At 39.9% G+C, this 13,775-nt stretch overlaps 1 protein-coding gene across 1 annotated transcript in view; it reads right to left on the reverse strand.

Annotated features, from left to right (window-relative positions):
• shank3a (SH3 and multiple ankyrin repeat domains 3a) overlaps positions 1-13,775 on the reverse strand; it is a 162,175-nt gene that overhangs the window by 71,877 nt on the left and 76,523 nt on the right. Inside the window, exons 6-9 of the mRNA XM_053427020.1 lie at positions 7,595-7,703; positions 6,857-7,008; positions 5,984-6,151; positions 1,507-1,623 (exon numbers count right to left, since the gene is read on the reverse strand). Of these exons, the coding sequence (XP_053282995.1) occupies positions 1,507-1,623; positions 5,984-6,151; positions 6,857-7,008; positions 7,595-7,703 (546 nt within the window). The remainder of the gene's footprint in view (positions 1-1,506; positions 1,624-5,983; positions 6,152-6,856; positions 7,009-7,594; positions 7,704-13,775) is intronic.

The following is a 13,775-nucleotide window of genomic DNA, read 5'->3' on the forward strand; positions in this document are numbered from 1 at the left end:
AGCCGAGCCAGGCCTGTTTGGAGTTCGCTGGAGCCCTGCTAAGATGAACGGTTTGTGGGATCAATCAACTCAACGTGGTGTTTGGCTTCCACTGGCAGGATAACGGTCTTTAGCACCCAAGAGCTGGGGCACGGTCCATTACCAGAGTGTGACTTACAAGAAGCTCTAACTGTAAATTAAACCATTCATTCATTCACTGTATGATTGTATCGCCTCCTGCTCCAGAGACGCACAACTCGTGGCCCTATCCCTTCACAGTGAACTGGAACGTGTAATGACTTTGGTCACTTGGATGTGTTACAAATGACTTGTATTAAGTATTGATGTTGTGCTTCCCAACCACACAAACATCCTGCCTCCCTCCCTCCCCTGAGACTTTGGTGTTTGAGTCCAGTTGAAACAGGTCATTCCTCGTGAATGGAATTAGCCAAAGTACGTGGATAAAAATTAACTGGCACACACATGCATGTCAACATTTTTTGCTTTGTTTGTATGAGAGTGTTTAATGTTCATTAACTGATCACTCTATAAGGAGCCTCTGACAGGACTTTGCTGCATATTGTAAAAAACATGACGTAATGAGTAAGGTGGTTTTCGCTGCCCTCCTGTCCCAGTGCCCTTGTGGTATAGATCGCAGAAATTCAGACTTTAAGGGAAACACTGTATGTGTTTCTTGCCTCTTAGGACCCTACAATCATGTCATCTCATTATAAACTGCTAGTACCACTTTTCTGGTATATTGCATTGAGTGCAATACAAATACCACCAGCCCAAACAGCATTAGGCAGTAAAAATGCAGACAGCAAATATTGGCAGGTCACTTATGATTTCTCAAGGAGGACTTTAGTTTATGGTGATTTAATAAAGGCAACTGAAAAAATATAGCTGGCAGTTTCAACAAATCTCAAAACAAGACCAAATTGAACATTAACTTATCTGATACAGAAACATTTGCAATACAAATTTGTGCCTGCATTTTTCACCAAATTTCCTTATATTCCAACATATAATTTTTCTCTAGATATTTTCATTTGAATCTGATAAATGATCTTTATGAGGGCAAGTCAACAATGATCCCATAATATATTGCACACAATCCCAGTCTGGCAGCAATGAGTCACTTTCTAAATACAAATCATAAAAATGACCAAACAAATGGTTTGCTGCTTTCATCAAGCCACACTCCCACTTGGACCGCTCGTCCATAATCTCCCCATTCAGTCCATTATCACAACTGGCAACAAAAATAGTGCGAAAAAATGACCAGGTGAATGAAACCTCTGTTTCAATCTGCGCACACACACACAGCAATACTTCAAATGATTGAGAAGCTAAAGCATCACATTTATCCTCTTGACCTCCTCCTGCTATGTACAGTAAATATGACTCTTTCCAACTGTGTTGGCACAGAATACTGGTATTAAATTTAATGCACAACGACCCCACAGATAACTGCCCCAGCTCCACTCCCCGATCCCACATGCTGTAAAAAAATTTTTATGTTACCTGGTTGTAGAGAGCACACACGTGCAGAGCAGTGTTTCCAGATGCATTCTGAGCACTCATGTCAGCTCCGTAGAACAGCAGATGTTCCAGGTGTTGCACATGGCCATAGCGGCATGCCTAGAAGGACACACACAGAAAACAATTAACCATTTAATCCTTGTATACTTACTGACTCAACAGGGACCAACCACAAAGGATGAAATAAGATAGATATGCAGGAGAGAATATTTTACAGTTGTATTTGATGACTTATAAGCATGAACATGTCCATCTTTCTCCATAGACAAAGAAGACGCCACCTAACCCAACTCTTAATTGTGTCTCAAAATTTGTGAAGGAAGTGGAACAGTCGAAAACATTGAATATGCTGAAAAACAAAAGGCAGCTCAAAAAACATTTAAACCACCTGAAGTCAAAATCCCACTTTTTTCTTGTATTTTTCTCCTGGGGCGGCGTTCTTGGTGTAATTCTCCTCTCTCATGCTGCTAACAGTCTCTAAACGCATTGGAAAACCTTGTTTGCATCCCTTACAGTACCTGAGGCAAAATGCAAATCTGTGAGTTCAAGTTATTCTGGCAAGATTGATGCCATTTTCCGGCTTTGCTTCACATAACTTGGAGCAATAAACTTTTCCTCTAATCTTTATCTCCTCTCTCTGTGTTATCCCTCCTACTCCCTGTTTTTTTTCTGTGTCATTGACAAAGAAATGAACTAACTCTCCCCAACAATTGTTCCCTCCCTCCTGAATTCTGTCTCGCTAAGAGTGTGTGACAGTGCACAAATGATGTTGGGATTGTTGCTGGTTATCAGACCTTCCACACAGTGTAACCCATTGTACACAATATAAAGTATACCGCTTGAATACCAATGCTGGAAAAGACGGAGAAAAAAACAAGCGATAAGGAGAAGGAGATAAAAGAAATGACATTGTGCGAAATCGGACTGAGGGACTATTTCATGTGCTGAACAGTTGAATTTCTAAACAAGCATGATCTGATTCAGCATTTAACTATCAATCCTTCTATTCAAACCTCTTGCTGTATAAATAAAAGCTTTCTGTCCCACTGTAAATGGCATGGATGCTATACTAAGAAGTTTTTGCTCAGACTAACCTGCCTTAATGACTCTCTTCCGTCCCCACAATCAGCTCCTACCTCAAAATATAGATGACATATAACCCGCCAAAAAAAAGCATCATATGACTTATAAGGCCTATCTGGCGGAATCATTTTTTGACAAATGAGGGGGAAAGCTGGGGTCAGCCTCATTGGACAATGGAATGTCAGAAAACTGATACATATTTCACTGTCCCTATCATTCTCCTGACAGGCCCCTCTCATTCAGGGTGCGCATGAGATTGTGATGTCTGCTTGTTTCCTGGTGTCACAGCACCATTGGTAGATATTGTGTTGCAGCCAATCTCTTGAGTGCAGTATCAATTAATCCCAGTCAAACCTCCACATGGGCTGTCTACAGCAGAAGAGATTTCTCCCTCGGCTGATAATCCTTTAATTGGCACAATCCACTTGTTTCACACTAATGAACGCCACTCAGGCGTTCGGAGGTGCGAATTTGTTTGATTTTCTCATTCCCTTAATCTATTCCACTAAAATTGCCAAATAAGGCTCAAAAAGAAGAATTACACCATGATACATTCAAGGTCCTGTTATATCCAATACTAGAAGATCACTTTATTTTGGAGAATATTTCAAATTATTGATAGAAACTCTTGCAACACTGTGACATCAGAGCTATAAAGAATAATGCAGGAATGGTTTCAGAGAGATAAGATGCTGGAAAATGGGTTTGGGTGATATGAGAGACTGTCGTATAGGGACAACAATCCCTGAGATATTAGACTAAATATTTAAGTCCTGCACAGTGTCAAGTGCAGCAGAGGGTGGTAGTGGACAGTGACCTGCATATAGATGCCAATGCAGCAGTCTGAGTCAGAGAATTTTCCTCACAAGAGTTGAAATGTATAAGCTGCTGTGACAAAATACGGCCAAGAGCTTTGGGCACTTTAAATGAGCAGCATGACAACATCCCCAAACATAGAGTCAGAGTCATAAAGAGCAAGCAACAAGGAAAACTAAAGAAGTCCCATAACAGATGCTATGGTGCCCACTGAGCCCTGATGTCATCATCATGTCAGTCTGGGATAACACGAAGAGACAGGGAGAGAGGCTTTATTTACAGAGGAACTGTCATAAACTGCTCGTATCTGTCACATAAGAACAAATCTGTTTGTGCTTGTTTGTCTTCTTGCTCATAATTAATTACCTCACAGAAATAAAGCCCGACCTCGAGAAACAGCTTTGCAGGACCAGTAGTAAATATAAGTAACTATGAGAGAATAAAAGACAGACTATCAGACAGAAAGATGAGTATATGTGAGTAATTAAAGGTCATTGCAGGAGATTTTGCTTCTTACTTCAAATGTTTTTTTATATTTATTGTGGCAAAAGAAAAACTATGGCAATAAAATAAATTGAATGGAAATAGTACAATTTCTTTCACAGACCGTTTGCATTGAAATATACGCTCAAGTGTTTTTGCTCCGACTACAGTGAAATGCTGCTCGTAAACCCAGAAGGAACTCACAGCTTTGTTGTCTGTACGGTTCCATTGTTTCTTATAAGAACATTCAAATTTTGAGTGTGTTTCTGTCACTACTGAGATATAAGCAAAAAACAACAAACAAAGACATTATGTGGGCACCAACCTCCATTAGTTTGCAGAGCAGGGTGTGTCTTGAGGCTGTGTGTATATAATAAGCACACAGTGTTAATTTCGTTGACGAAAACTATGACGAAAAATATTCGTTAACGAACTTTTTTCCATGACGAAGACGAAGACGTAACGAAAACGAATCTTTGAAAATAAAAACTATGACTAAATCTATTTTAACTTTCGTTGACGAGACGAGACGAAAATGTTGGTGGTTGACGAAGTCACATAATTTTTTTAAACATCATCGTGTCAGGCCGTCATGAAGTATCAGGAGCGGGCGAGTGAGTGTGTGTGTGTCTGCGTGTGTCTGTGTTTGTGTGCCCCATATAGCGCACCGGTCACGAGGCTCCGCCCACCGCCCCGCTCACTCACTCAGAGACACACAGTGAGATCAGATTTCGTTCACGTGAAGGAGCCCGTCACTGACTCACTGACTGCTTCTTAACAGTGGAAACAGTGAAAACACAGAGTTTCTCTGGTCTCAGCTGCTCAGAGATCAGCGCAGCAGCTTCTTGATCAGAGCAGAAGCTGCAGTTGGTTTCTAAAGAGCTTCAGTATCTGTGTTCGCCTCCAGCCTGACCTGCTCTCACTTTTTGTTTTCACATTTAAAACTAAATATATATTTTAAGCTATTAGGCTGCAGTTGTATGTTTTTATTTATTTCAAAATAGGGTACTTCTTATTTCATACATTTTCCACAAATATGGGGAGGACTCAAATAGCCCTACAAAATTCTGTGTTTAATTTTATTTAATTTTACTCTTTTGAAAGTAATGGTTGCCGACCCCTGCTATAGACCTATGCTGGTAGGGATATCTAATGGACAACCTAAGTACTGCAAGCTAGACTATTATGCAGTTTTAGACACAACACAGGGTCCCTGGGCCTGAGAAGGGAAGAAAAGGAGTTTAATGTGGCTACTAAATGTGACTAAAACTAGACTAAAATGTAATTTGTTTTCGTCGACTAAAACTAGACTAAAACTAAGAAGGATAAAAATGACTAAATGTGACTAAAACTGATATGCATTTTCGTCAAAAGACTAAGACTAAGACTAAATAAAAAAATAGCTGCCAAAATTAACACTGAAGCACACAACATACTGCGTTTCGCTTCTTTAGTCAACAACCTACATCCAAAGCAAACTTGACGAAACACTGCTTAGACTGGAAGGCACTTAAGATTGAGCTGCAGCTACAGCACAATGAAAACTTTGTGAGAATAAGTGACCTCTGAACCCTAAGAAATGTATGTAGGCCTCTAAACTCTATTGTGTCGACATAGATCTCGACATAGCAAATCAAATTTCAGTAGCCATCAGTGTCTGTGCTACTCTATGCATATCTTTGATTGAGTAGTACAAATTGACAAACGTGTAGTGTATATATAGGGGTGGGTAGTTGAAGCAAACTACCATGGAGTAAAATTATTCAATTACTACAATGATTTACCAATGTTTTTTCAAATAAATGCATTTTTTCTTCCTTTAAAAGGTCGTGATACAAATGGACTTAAAAAAAGGAGATCTAGAGAAAAGTCTAACAGTCCTCCCACACTTCCTCCCAACCCTGAGGGCTCGACTACCAAAAAAGAAACTGTTGAAAACACACACAAAAAATACTCTGAAAACCAGACAAGAGCACTTACACTGCACCTGCTTTTATATTCTGCACACAACCCACCACTGTTTTATCCGTGTGTGTGTGTGTGTGTGTTTGTGTGTGCGTGTGTCAGTGTGTAATACCTGGTGTATCTCCTGCCAGCCATTCTCATCCACACAGCCGACCTGGGCATGATCGTGCAGCAGCAGCTCACAGCAGTAGGGGTCTCCTCCGACCATCGAACTGTGGTACAGAGGAGTCAACCCCCTACTGTCTTTATAGTCAGGTGATGCGCCCAAGTCCAACAGCGTCTGGTGGGAAAAGATGTTGGTTACAGGGGAATGATGCTTGAAGGTCTTCACACGGTCCCATCCATCATCATGTTCTATCATGTTACATCTGTCTCCACCATGCAATGTGAAGGTCAAAGACACCGGTACGTGTGGATGGATTATATACAGTAGCTTTTCTTACTGTTAGGTAATGGTGTGTCAGCGGAAAAATACTGAAACATTAGTAAAGATAGTTAATCTGTGTTTCTGATCAGTTTAGTCACACATCTGCAAATGTAGTATACCAGCAGCAACAGCTCAAGTGTGTTACATGGCCCAGCGAGACTGAATTAGTTAAGTACCTAACAATGTGGAACTAGCAAATTTCTATTTCAACAGTTCCTGCTCGTCATGAAATCAATTAGTATGACTCATGTAAAGCCTTTCATTTGGGATACAAGCCTCCTCAGACCAGACACATTCAGGGCCATTCAGTGAATATGCCAGTCCATTCACAGAGGGAGTATTAAGCCCCACATATTTAGTAATTGCTCAAGCACCCTCTGCTACAGATTGACTGCCTGCAAATTCTAATTTTCCATAGAGGAAGTTTGCAAGCAGGCAATTGGGTTTGCAAAAGAAATAAAAGCGATGATTCAGCTTTCTGCTGTGATTGTGTGTGTGTGTGTGTGTGTGTGTGTGTGTGTGTGTGTGTGTGTGTGTGTGTGTGTGTGTTTTACTCACTATAAGCGCTGTATGGTTCTTGCTGCGCACAGACTTGTGTAAAGCAGTAATGCCATCCTTTGTTCTGAAGTCCACATGTGCCCCTCCACTCTTCAGCACCTTGATGAGATCTGCACATCCCTCCAGCTGTGCCGCCAGTGTTAAAGGACATTCTGTAAAATGCAAAGATGTATAAGCAATCTATATTTTCTCCATGACATTATTGTGATCTCTGCTAACGAATTAACTTCTCTCACAATTGAAGCTCTCAATATATGATGCCAAGATTTCCCAGTACAGTCATTCAAACTGTTGGTTTACATCTACAGTGGCTTTCCAGTTAGATAACTGCCTTGGCTGTCCTGATTGTCAGCCTCTGGTGGGCCTAAGTGGCCGCATCCTGTAGGTGTTAAACCAACCTATTCTCAGGTTGCCCTCGCTTCACAACTCCTCTGTTAGACTACAGGTCACTCAACAGGGAAATCTCCTTTATGGCTGGACAAACAGTTGCATAAACATGAGGAGATTAGCAAAGAGAGTAATCCAGCTTTACCCAGCTTGCATAGGGCTTATTTCAGAAAATCCATACATGGTCATTTTTTGGTGAAGACCGAAAGAGACCGAACAAGAGTGTGTGTGTGTGAGAGAGACAGAGGGAGATAGAGAAAAAGAACAAGAGGATAAATAAATCACGGTTGACAAAAAGGCCAATAAATTAAATAGTGTATGGATGGACTATTTCTTAGCAGGGTTCCTTACCTCCTGTGTCTGGATCATGGAAGTTTGGGTCCAGGCCTTTCTCCAGGAACCTTGAAACCTTTTCAATGTTTCTCTGCTGCACATACTCCATAAACTTCTTCAAGTTTGCCTAATAGAGGGAGACAAGGGAACGGGGAGATCGGGAAGCAAGAGGAAGAGACAGCTGTGATTGGGTGATGTCAGACTCATGTGGATGGTGATGCTTAATAATGCAGCAGTTCAGAGATGAAAGCTAAAGTGTCTGCTCTCGGCTTCTGTGTTGCTAGGTTTTATTTTTGTTCCATCATACCAAGCAAATGGACCATGTGCAGTAGATATATGAGCAATTATAGGATGAACCAAAAAAAGACAAGTCAAAGTGCTGCAAAGTAAAGGAAAAACAGCTTTTGCGCATCCCTTCACATTGCTATGCACATGGTGCCTCACAACAGCTTTATGTGGACTTCTACAGTGCACTGAGTAAAGTGGTGGTGTGGAAAGTTCAAACTTGTTGAGCTTTCACCCCAGCTAGACTGACCTTAGGGGGCACAGCCAATCAGTTATGACCACTGCTTGGACTGAAAAAATCACTTGAACTGTAAAATTGTATTTTGCAATTTCCAGAATTGAAACATTCAAAGTGCTGAACAACAACGTGGAACCCAGGACATCACGTTACATTTGATTTCATACTATTCTGCAGTGCATGAGAGGCAATTTTATAATCATTTTCATTTAACAAAATATACTTGTGCAAATATGACGCCGCAAAATCCTAATGTATGCACATATACACTTAGTATCTTCTGTAAGTAAAGAATATTCACCCCCTGAGCTGATGAAAAAAGAACTGTACTTTAGTCTTAAGAATGAGAGGAATCAGGCAAACTATCTCTCTTAAACTGTTAGATAATATCATAGGCCACAATGTATTTAATGACCATCCACTGCAATTACATTAGACAAATAAGCTCCAGTATGTTAGGATTTTGGTAATTTAAACTATATTTAAAAAAAATATGAAAATATGATGCCTAAGATGCATCCTGAGGACCTAATTACAGTGTCTGCAGTATCCCAGAGGAGCTTCAGAACTTTCATTATTATTGCACTCAAGGTTTCTGAGCCCAAGTCATTACATAACATCCACATGTGCAAAAGCTTCCACACACACACAACACACACTCCATTTACAAACTTGATAATTTGCACAAGGCAGACAGGAATGAGAAGAGAATCAAGCAGCCGTTAGACACTCACCATATGCGGCATCATCTACCGTATATCCCTCGCCCTGAAAAGTCACACTGTACGATACCTTCCAAATCTTACATCACACAGCGGCTCTCGTCAAACCGATTCATCTGGAGACTGCCTGCCTCTACAAGCCTGCTTCGTGTTCACTCTGAAACACCACACTGACATGCCGCGAGGAGCTGCCGACCGCTACTCTCACCATCTCCAAGTCAGACTGAGTGAGAGAAATCCACTTTGGCTTTTTCCTTTTTTTTCCAGATGCTCTATGAGGCAGTTGTTATGGTGATGGGATACAAAGACAGCTCTGGCAGCCAATGTACACGAGTGGGAAGAGCACTGAGGTTGTGTTGTTCGAGTGTGTGTGTGTGTGTGTGCGTATGTGTTTTTGTATCCTGCACATTACCTTGATGGACGTTCAGGGATGATTTTCCACTGATCAGTTGGATCTGATGTGTGTTTTATTGCCTATTTGACAGAGGGCTGACAAGAAGTCTTTGTAATGATTTATCTGCCTTGGTGATGTTAATAAATATTTTCTCGCTCTTGCCATCATCCTTTCACTCAAACACACACAAATAAACACAAACAACCAGTGTAATCAACTGTCAGTGTCAGTCCAGGTCAAATTGATCAATAAAGGTTAATTGTTCAAACAATATTTTGTTTGTATATTCCTCATACAGATTAAAGTCTCAGTTACATTTTAATTTATTGTACAATAATATAAAGTAATTTAACAGATCTATTCACTATTAACTGATTTAAACATAAAATAAGGTAAAATACGTTCTGGTCCTCTCTCCTGCAGCAAGTCAGAATAATCAGTGTGAGAGCTTTTCACTCCCATCATGTAACGCACTTGCTGCTGAGTGGTGTGAGCAGAGTAAGATATCCCATGGTGTGCGATTGTGCACAGAAAGCCTACATACACACACTCACACCATACCAGTAAACTTATGTTAGGAAGGCGTTTTAAGGCGGGCAGGGACACATCGTTCCACTCGGTTGCAGTCCAAAAACCTCAAATGAATAAGTTAGTAGATAACTGAAACATACGGTAGTTTGCAGTCGTGGGCTACAGCAGTTAAAACTTGTTTCATGTTGTTGTGTATGAAACGACCCGAAACGATCATGTAACTAGAAGATTTTATTACAAAAGGTGGATTAGTTAATTAGTTAAACAGCACTAGTTGAGAAATGACTGTGGTTTGCTATAATAGTAACAAATACTAAAGTCTATTCTTCTACTAAATGTATCTACTAATTAACACTGGTCAAAGGACCAGACCGTAATTTCCGTTCATTTAAAACGCAGCTGCATTGATGTTACCTGTGTTCTATAAAATATTAACTTAAGTAACAGCCAGAAATTAAGTGACTCAGCAATTAACTGATTTCCAGAACTTAAAATTAATTTAAGTTTAAAAAACAATACATTGTGTGAAAGATATTTCAACTCAAACTCTTTCTGAAAAGTCCCTAAATGTTATCCTTCAGAAACATAAAAAGAAGAATCTTACAAAATTTTAATACGCGCAGCTCTTTTATGTCTGCTTCCTAAGATTCAGCAATTCTCTTTCTTCCTAACTTAATCAAAAACTCCCTGTCATGTTCTCAAGGTTCAACAAAAACTTGGAGAAAAGCCTTCAGCTGGTACAGAGAGATAACTGTGGATCGTTTTTTGCAACCATCTTTGCAATGATTACCTATTACTCTTAGTAGCAACCTGCTTAACATTAGATAGGTCTATGTATTGCATTTTCAGTCCCATTCATCAGTTTGTACGTGTACAAGCAGCCCATTCTGATTTACGAGTGAGTGATAAAAGCCCTCTTCACACCTCGTGAAAGACTAGTAAAATATAATTTAAGAAGTAAAAGAATAAAATTGTTAAAGAAATAGAAAAGTAGTTTATATTTCATTCATTCATTAATTATAATGACAGGTTAGATAGAGTGAAGCAGAAAACTAAATCTGGGGTAACATCTTGCAAACAGCAGAAAGTTCTGCTCACTTACAAACCACAGTGTCAGCAAGAATAAAACGTTAAATATTGTGAAAAAACAACTCATCGATAGAAGTGGATGATTAACTGATATGTCCCATACAACCTTAATCTACAGCAGTGGAAAGTGGTCTTTGAGGAGGAATAACATTTTTATTTAATTTTTTTTAAACAGCAAACGTCCTGGAAATTATTTTTCACTAAACCTTTTAAAGAAACACCAACACAGCTGTTTTACCGCGGACTTGAAATATCACACAGACTATGCAGGTTGATTAATGAATGTGTGGTATCCATGTAGGCTTCTCTGGCAATCGTCCCTGTTTGTAACAGCATGACAGCCTGTATGAAACCACGGACTGCACAGCCGTAGGAGGCAATAACCTACTGACACAGAAACAACAGTCAATCACACTAATAGGAAAATGGTCGGGGAGCTGTGATTGAACTCATTGTTGGGTGAGTTGATGCTTAGCTGAAACCATATTGTCGGTTACTATTTCCGCATAAGAGCACAATCACAATTACTGCTTAAGGGAAGGCAGTGAACGTGAATTACATGTCCCTAATTTTGTGAAGTAAAAATCAATGTTTTTATTGGCCAGCCTTAAAAATCCAGCCAACACATTAATGAGCCATACCATTATGGGCACTTACAGACGAAAGCAATAATGTTGATTATCTTATGACAACCGTGCATTTCTGGGTCTGGGATACATTAGACGATAAGTAAAGTGTCAGTTCTCACAGTCAGTGTGTTGAGCACAAGAGAAATGGACACCTGTAAAGACCTGAGCGACTTTGACAGAGGCCAGATCGTTACGGCTTGACAACTGGATCAGCACATCTCTTAAAAGGCAAGAGTGGGCAGCTCCCTGTCAGAAGGGTTGAGCTTCTATTGACAGCATTCGGAAGGGGAGATAAGCCACAAAACACCAGTGCCAGGGGATGGGATGGAACAAATCTGATCTGTGGTGACTTCACACTGCAACTTACAGGATTGAGAGAATCCACTGTTAATATCTTGGTCCTAGCCTCACCCAGGTCAACACTCAAGAATCTGTACATGTTTCCATAAATGTTAATTAGTTGCAGCAACATGAATTCCAAGGTAAAACAGCATCACATACACAACAAGTGCACACACAAATGCATGTAAGTTGGTCTTATCTACATCACTGCAACCACAGCCTTTTCCATGGAGGAATGGGGGCCCAATTAAATCCGCAAGGACAGATGTGGAACCCTGTGTTACCAATTTAAGAGAAGCTCGTTTTGAATAAAAGTTGTGAAGAAAAGGTATCTACAGACGTTACAGATGTAAATCCACGCAGACACAAAAAGCTGCACAGAGAACTGAGAGAGGCAGACACAGGCCTGTTTTGCTTTAGCAGGAAATATGTGCTCTTGGTCAGTCCTGACTAGTTTGGGCTAATGGAGAAGGAGACAGTTCTTATCTCTTTTCAGTAGCAATTCAATACGGATTACCAACACAGCAGGAAACTCAGCAGCTGATATTCGTCAGTCACATAAGTTTCAGTCTCATGTCTCACATCAATTGCCCTTGAATCTCATACTCGGATACTGTGACTGTTTGTAGCCATTTTTAGAGCCTGTGCCACTAAATTTTATAAGGAACCAGTGGAGCTTGCATCACCCACCCCCAGTTAAATTTTGATGTGTCATGTATATCGTAGGTGTGTGTACGTGTGTAAGTCACATCGTGTGATTAGAGTGGACAGCTAATGCAAGGCTCTTGTCATCTTATCACCGTGGGATGAAGAGAGCTCTTAGGGTTATTTCATCTTCCTCCATCCTGTCGGTAAGTACTCTCACTGACACTTGGCCCTTTGGTGTCAGTGAAATTAACTATCGATTGATTTTATCAAAAGTAGGATCATTCACAGCAGATCATTCATTCATTCAAAGACCTGATCCTGACAGAAATTACTCATGCAGTTTTACGTGGCTGTGAAATTGCATGTGTATATTTAATGGATGTGTTGTATGGAAAACTAAGCTTTCTTAACAGAAACTTAAAACAGGAAACATAGCATGAAGCATGTTGTGGTTGTGCTGTAATGGCCGCAGCTGCAGTATTTCTCATACATGCACTTTTCTTTTGACTCGCTTCGACTTTTGTGAGCAGAAGTATTTGTGGGGAGGGGTAATTACTCTATGTGCTGCCTCATAGCAAGCGTGTACAGACAGAACGGATGTTTGGCATTTAGAAAACATTTGTTAAAGGTAGCATCTACAGATAGTTATGTCTGGTATCTAGGTTTTCAAAAGCGCAAAAATTATCATCCTGTCATTCTCTAAACGCACTACCACAATTTTAGACTTTTTCGTAAAAAATTAAACAGCACATTGTTATTTCTGAAATTTGTCTATTTGTTGTCAATGTCAGTGATACGGTAAAATTGAAACAAAGACGAATGTGTTGTGTTCCATGGTTCTCTTACTCGTTTTATTAGTCTGAAGTTACACTTATTGAGGTTGTGGTTTTTTAGTTTGTTCTTTTAGTACGTCTTAGAGATTACTGGCTTAATCATTATGTTTTATTAAACAAACCTTAATCAAAATACACAGATTTATATTTACTCATTAGCACTCCTTGTGTTGGCCCGAAAAAATATATACATATTCTACAAACACCGCTGTCATGACGAAAAGGTAACCCTGCTGTGCTGAATCAAAAAGAAAAGGAGAAAAGACAAGAAAAAAGAGGAAAGAGAGGAGGAAAGTAATGAACCATTGCGTTTAATCTCAGTACACAAGTGCAAGAAACAGCAGAAATAATAAATGTGTAGACTCTATTGTCTAAAGGAAATAGCCTCCTTATTCAGTTTGATGCTCGACACAAGCTTTACGAGCCAGATCTACGTATGATTAGAAATTAATCTTTCAGCTACAGCAATCTATTTGTATGGTCTGTGA

Source organism: Pleuronectes platessa, chromosome 7 (genome assembly GCF_947347685.1).
Source record: "Pleuronectes platessa chromosome 7, fPlePla1.1, whole genome shotgun sequence".
In the NCBI taxonomy this organism is placed as follows: Eukaryota; Metazoa; Chordata; class Actinopteri; order Pleuronectiformes; family Pleuronectidae; genus Pleuronectes; species Pleuronectes platessa.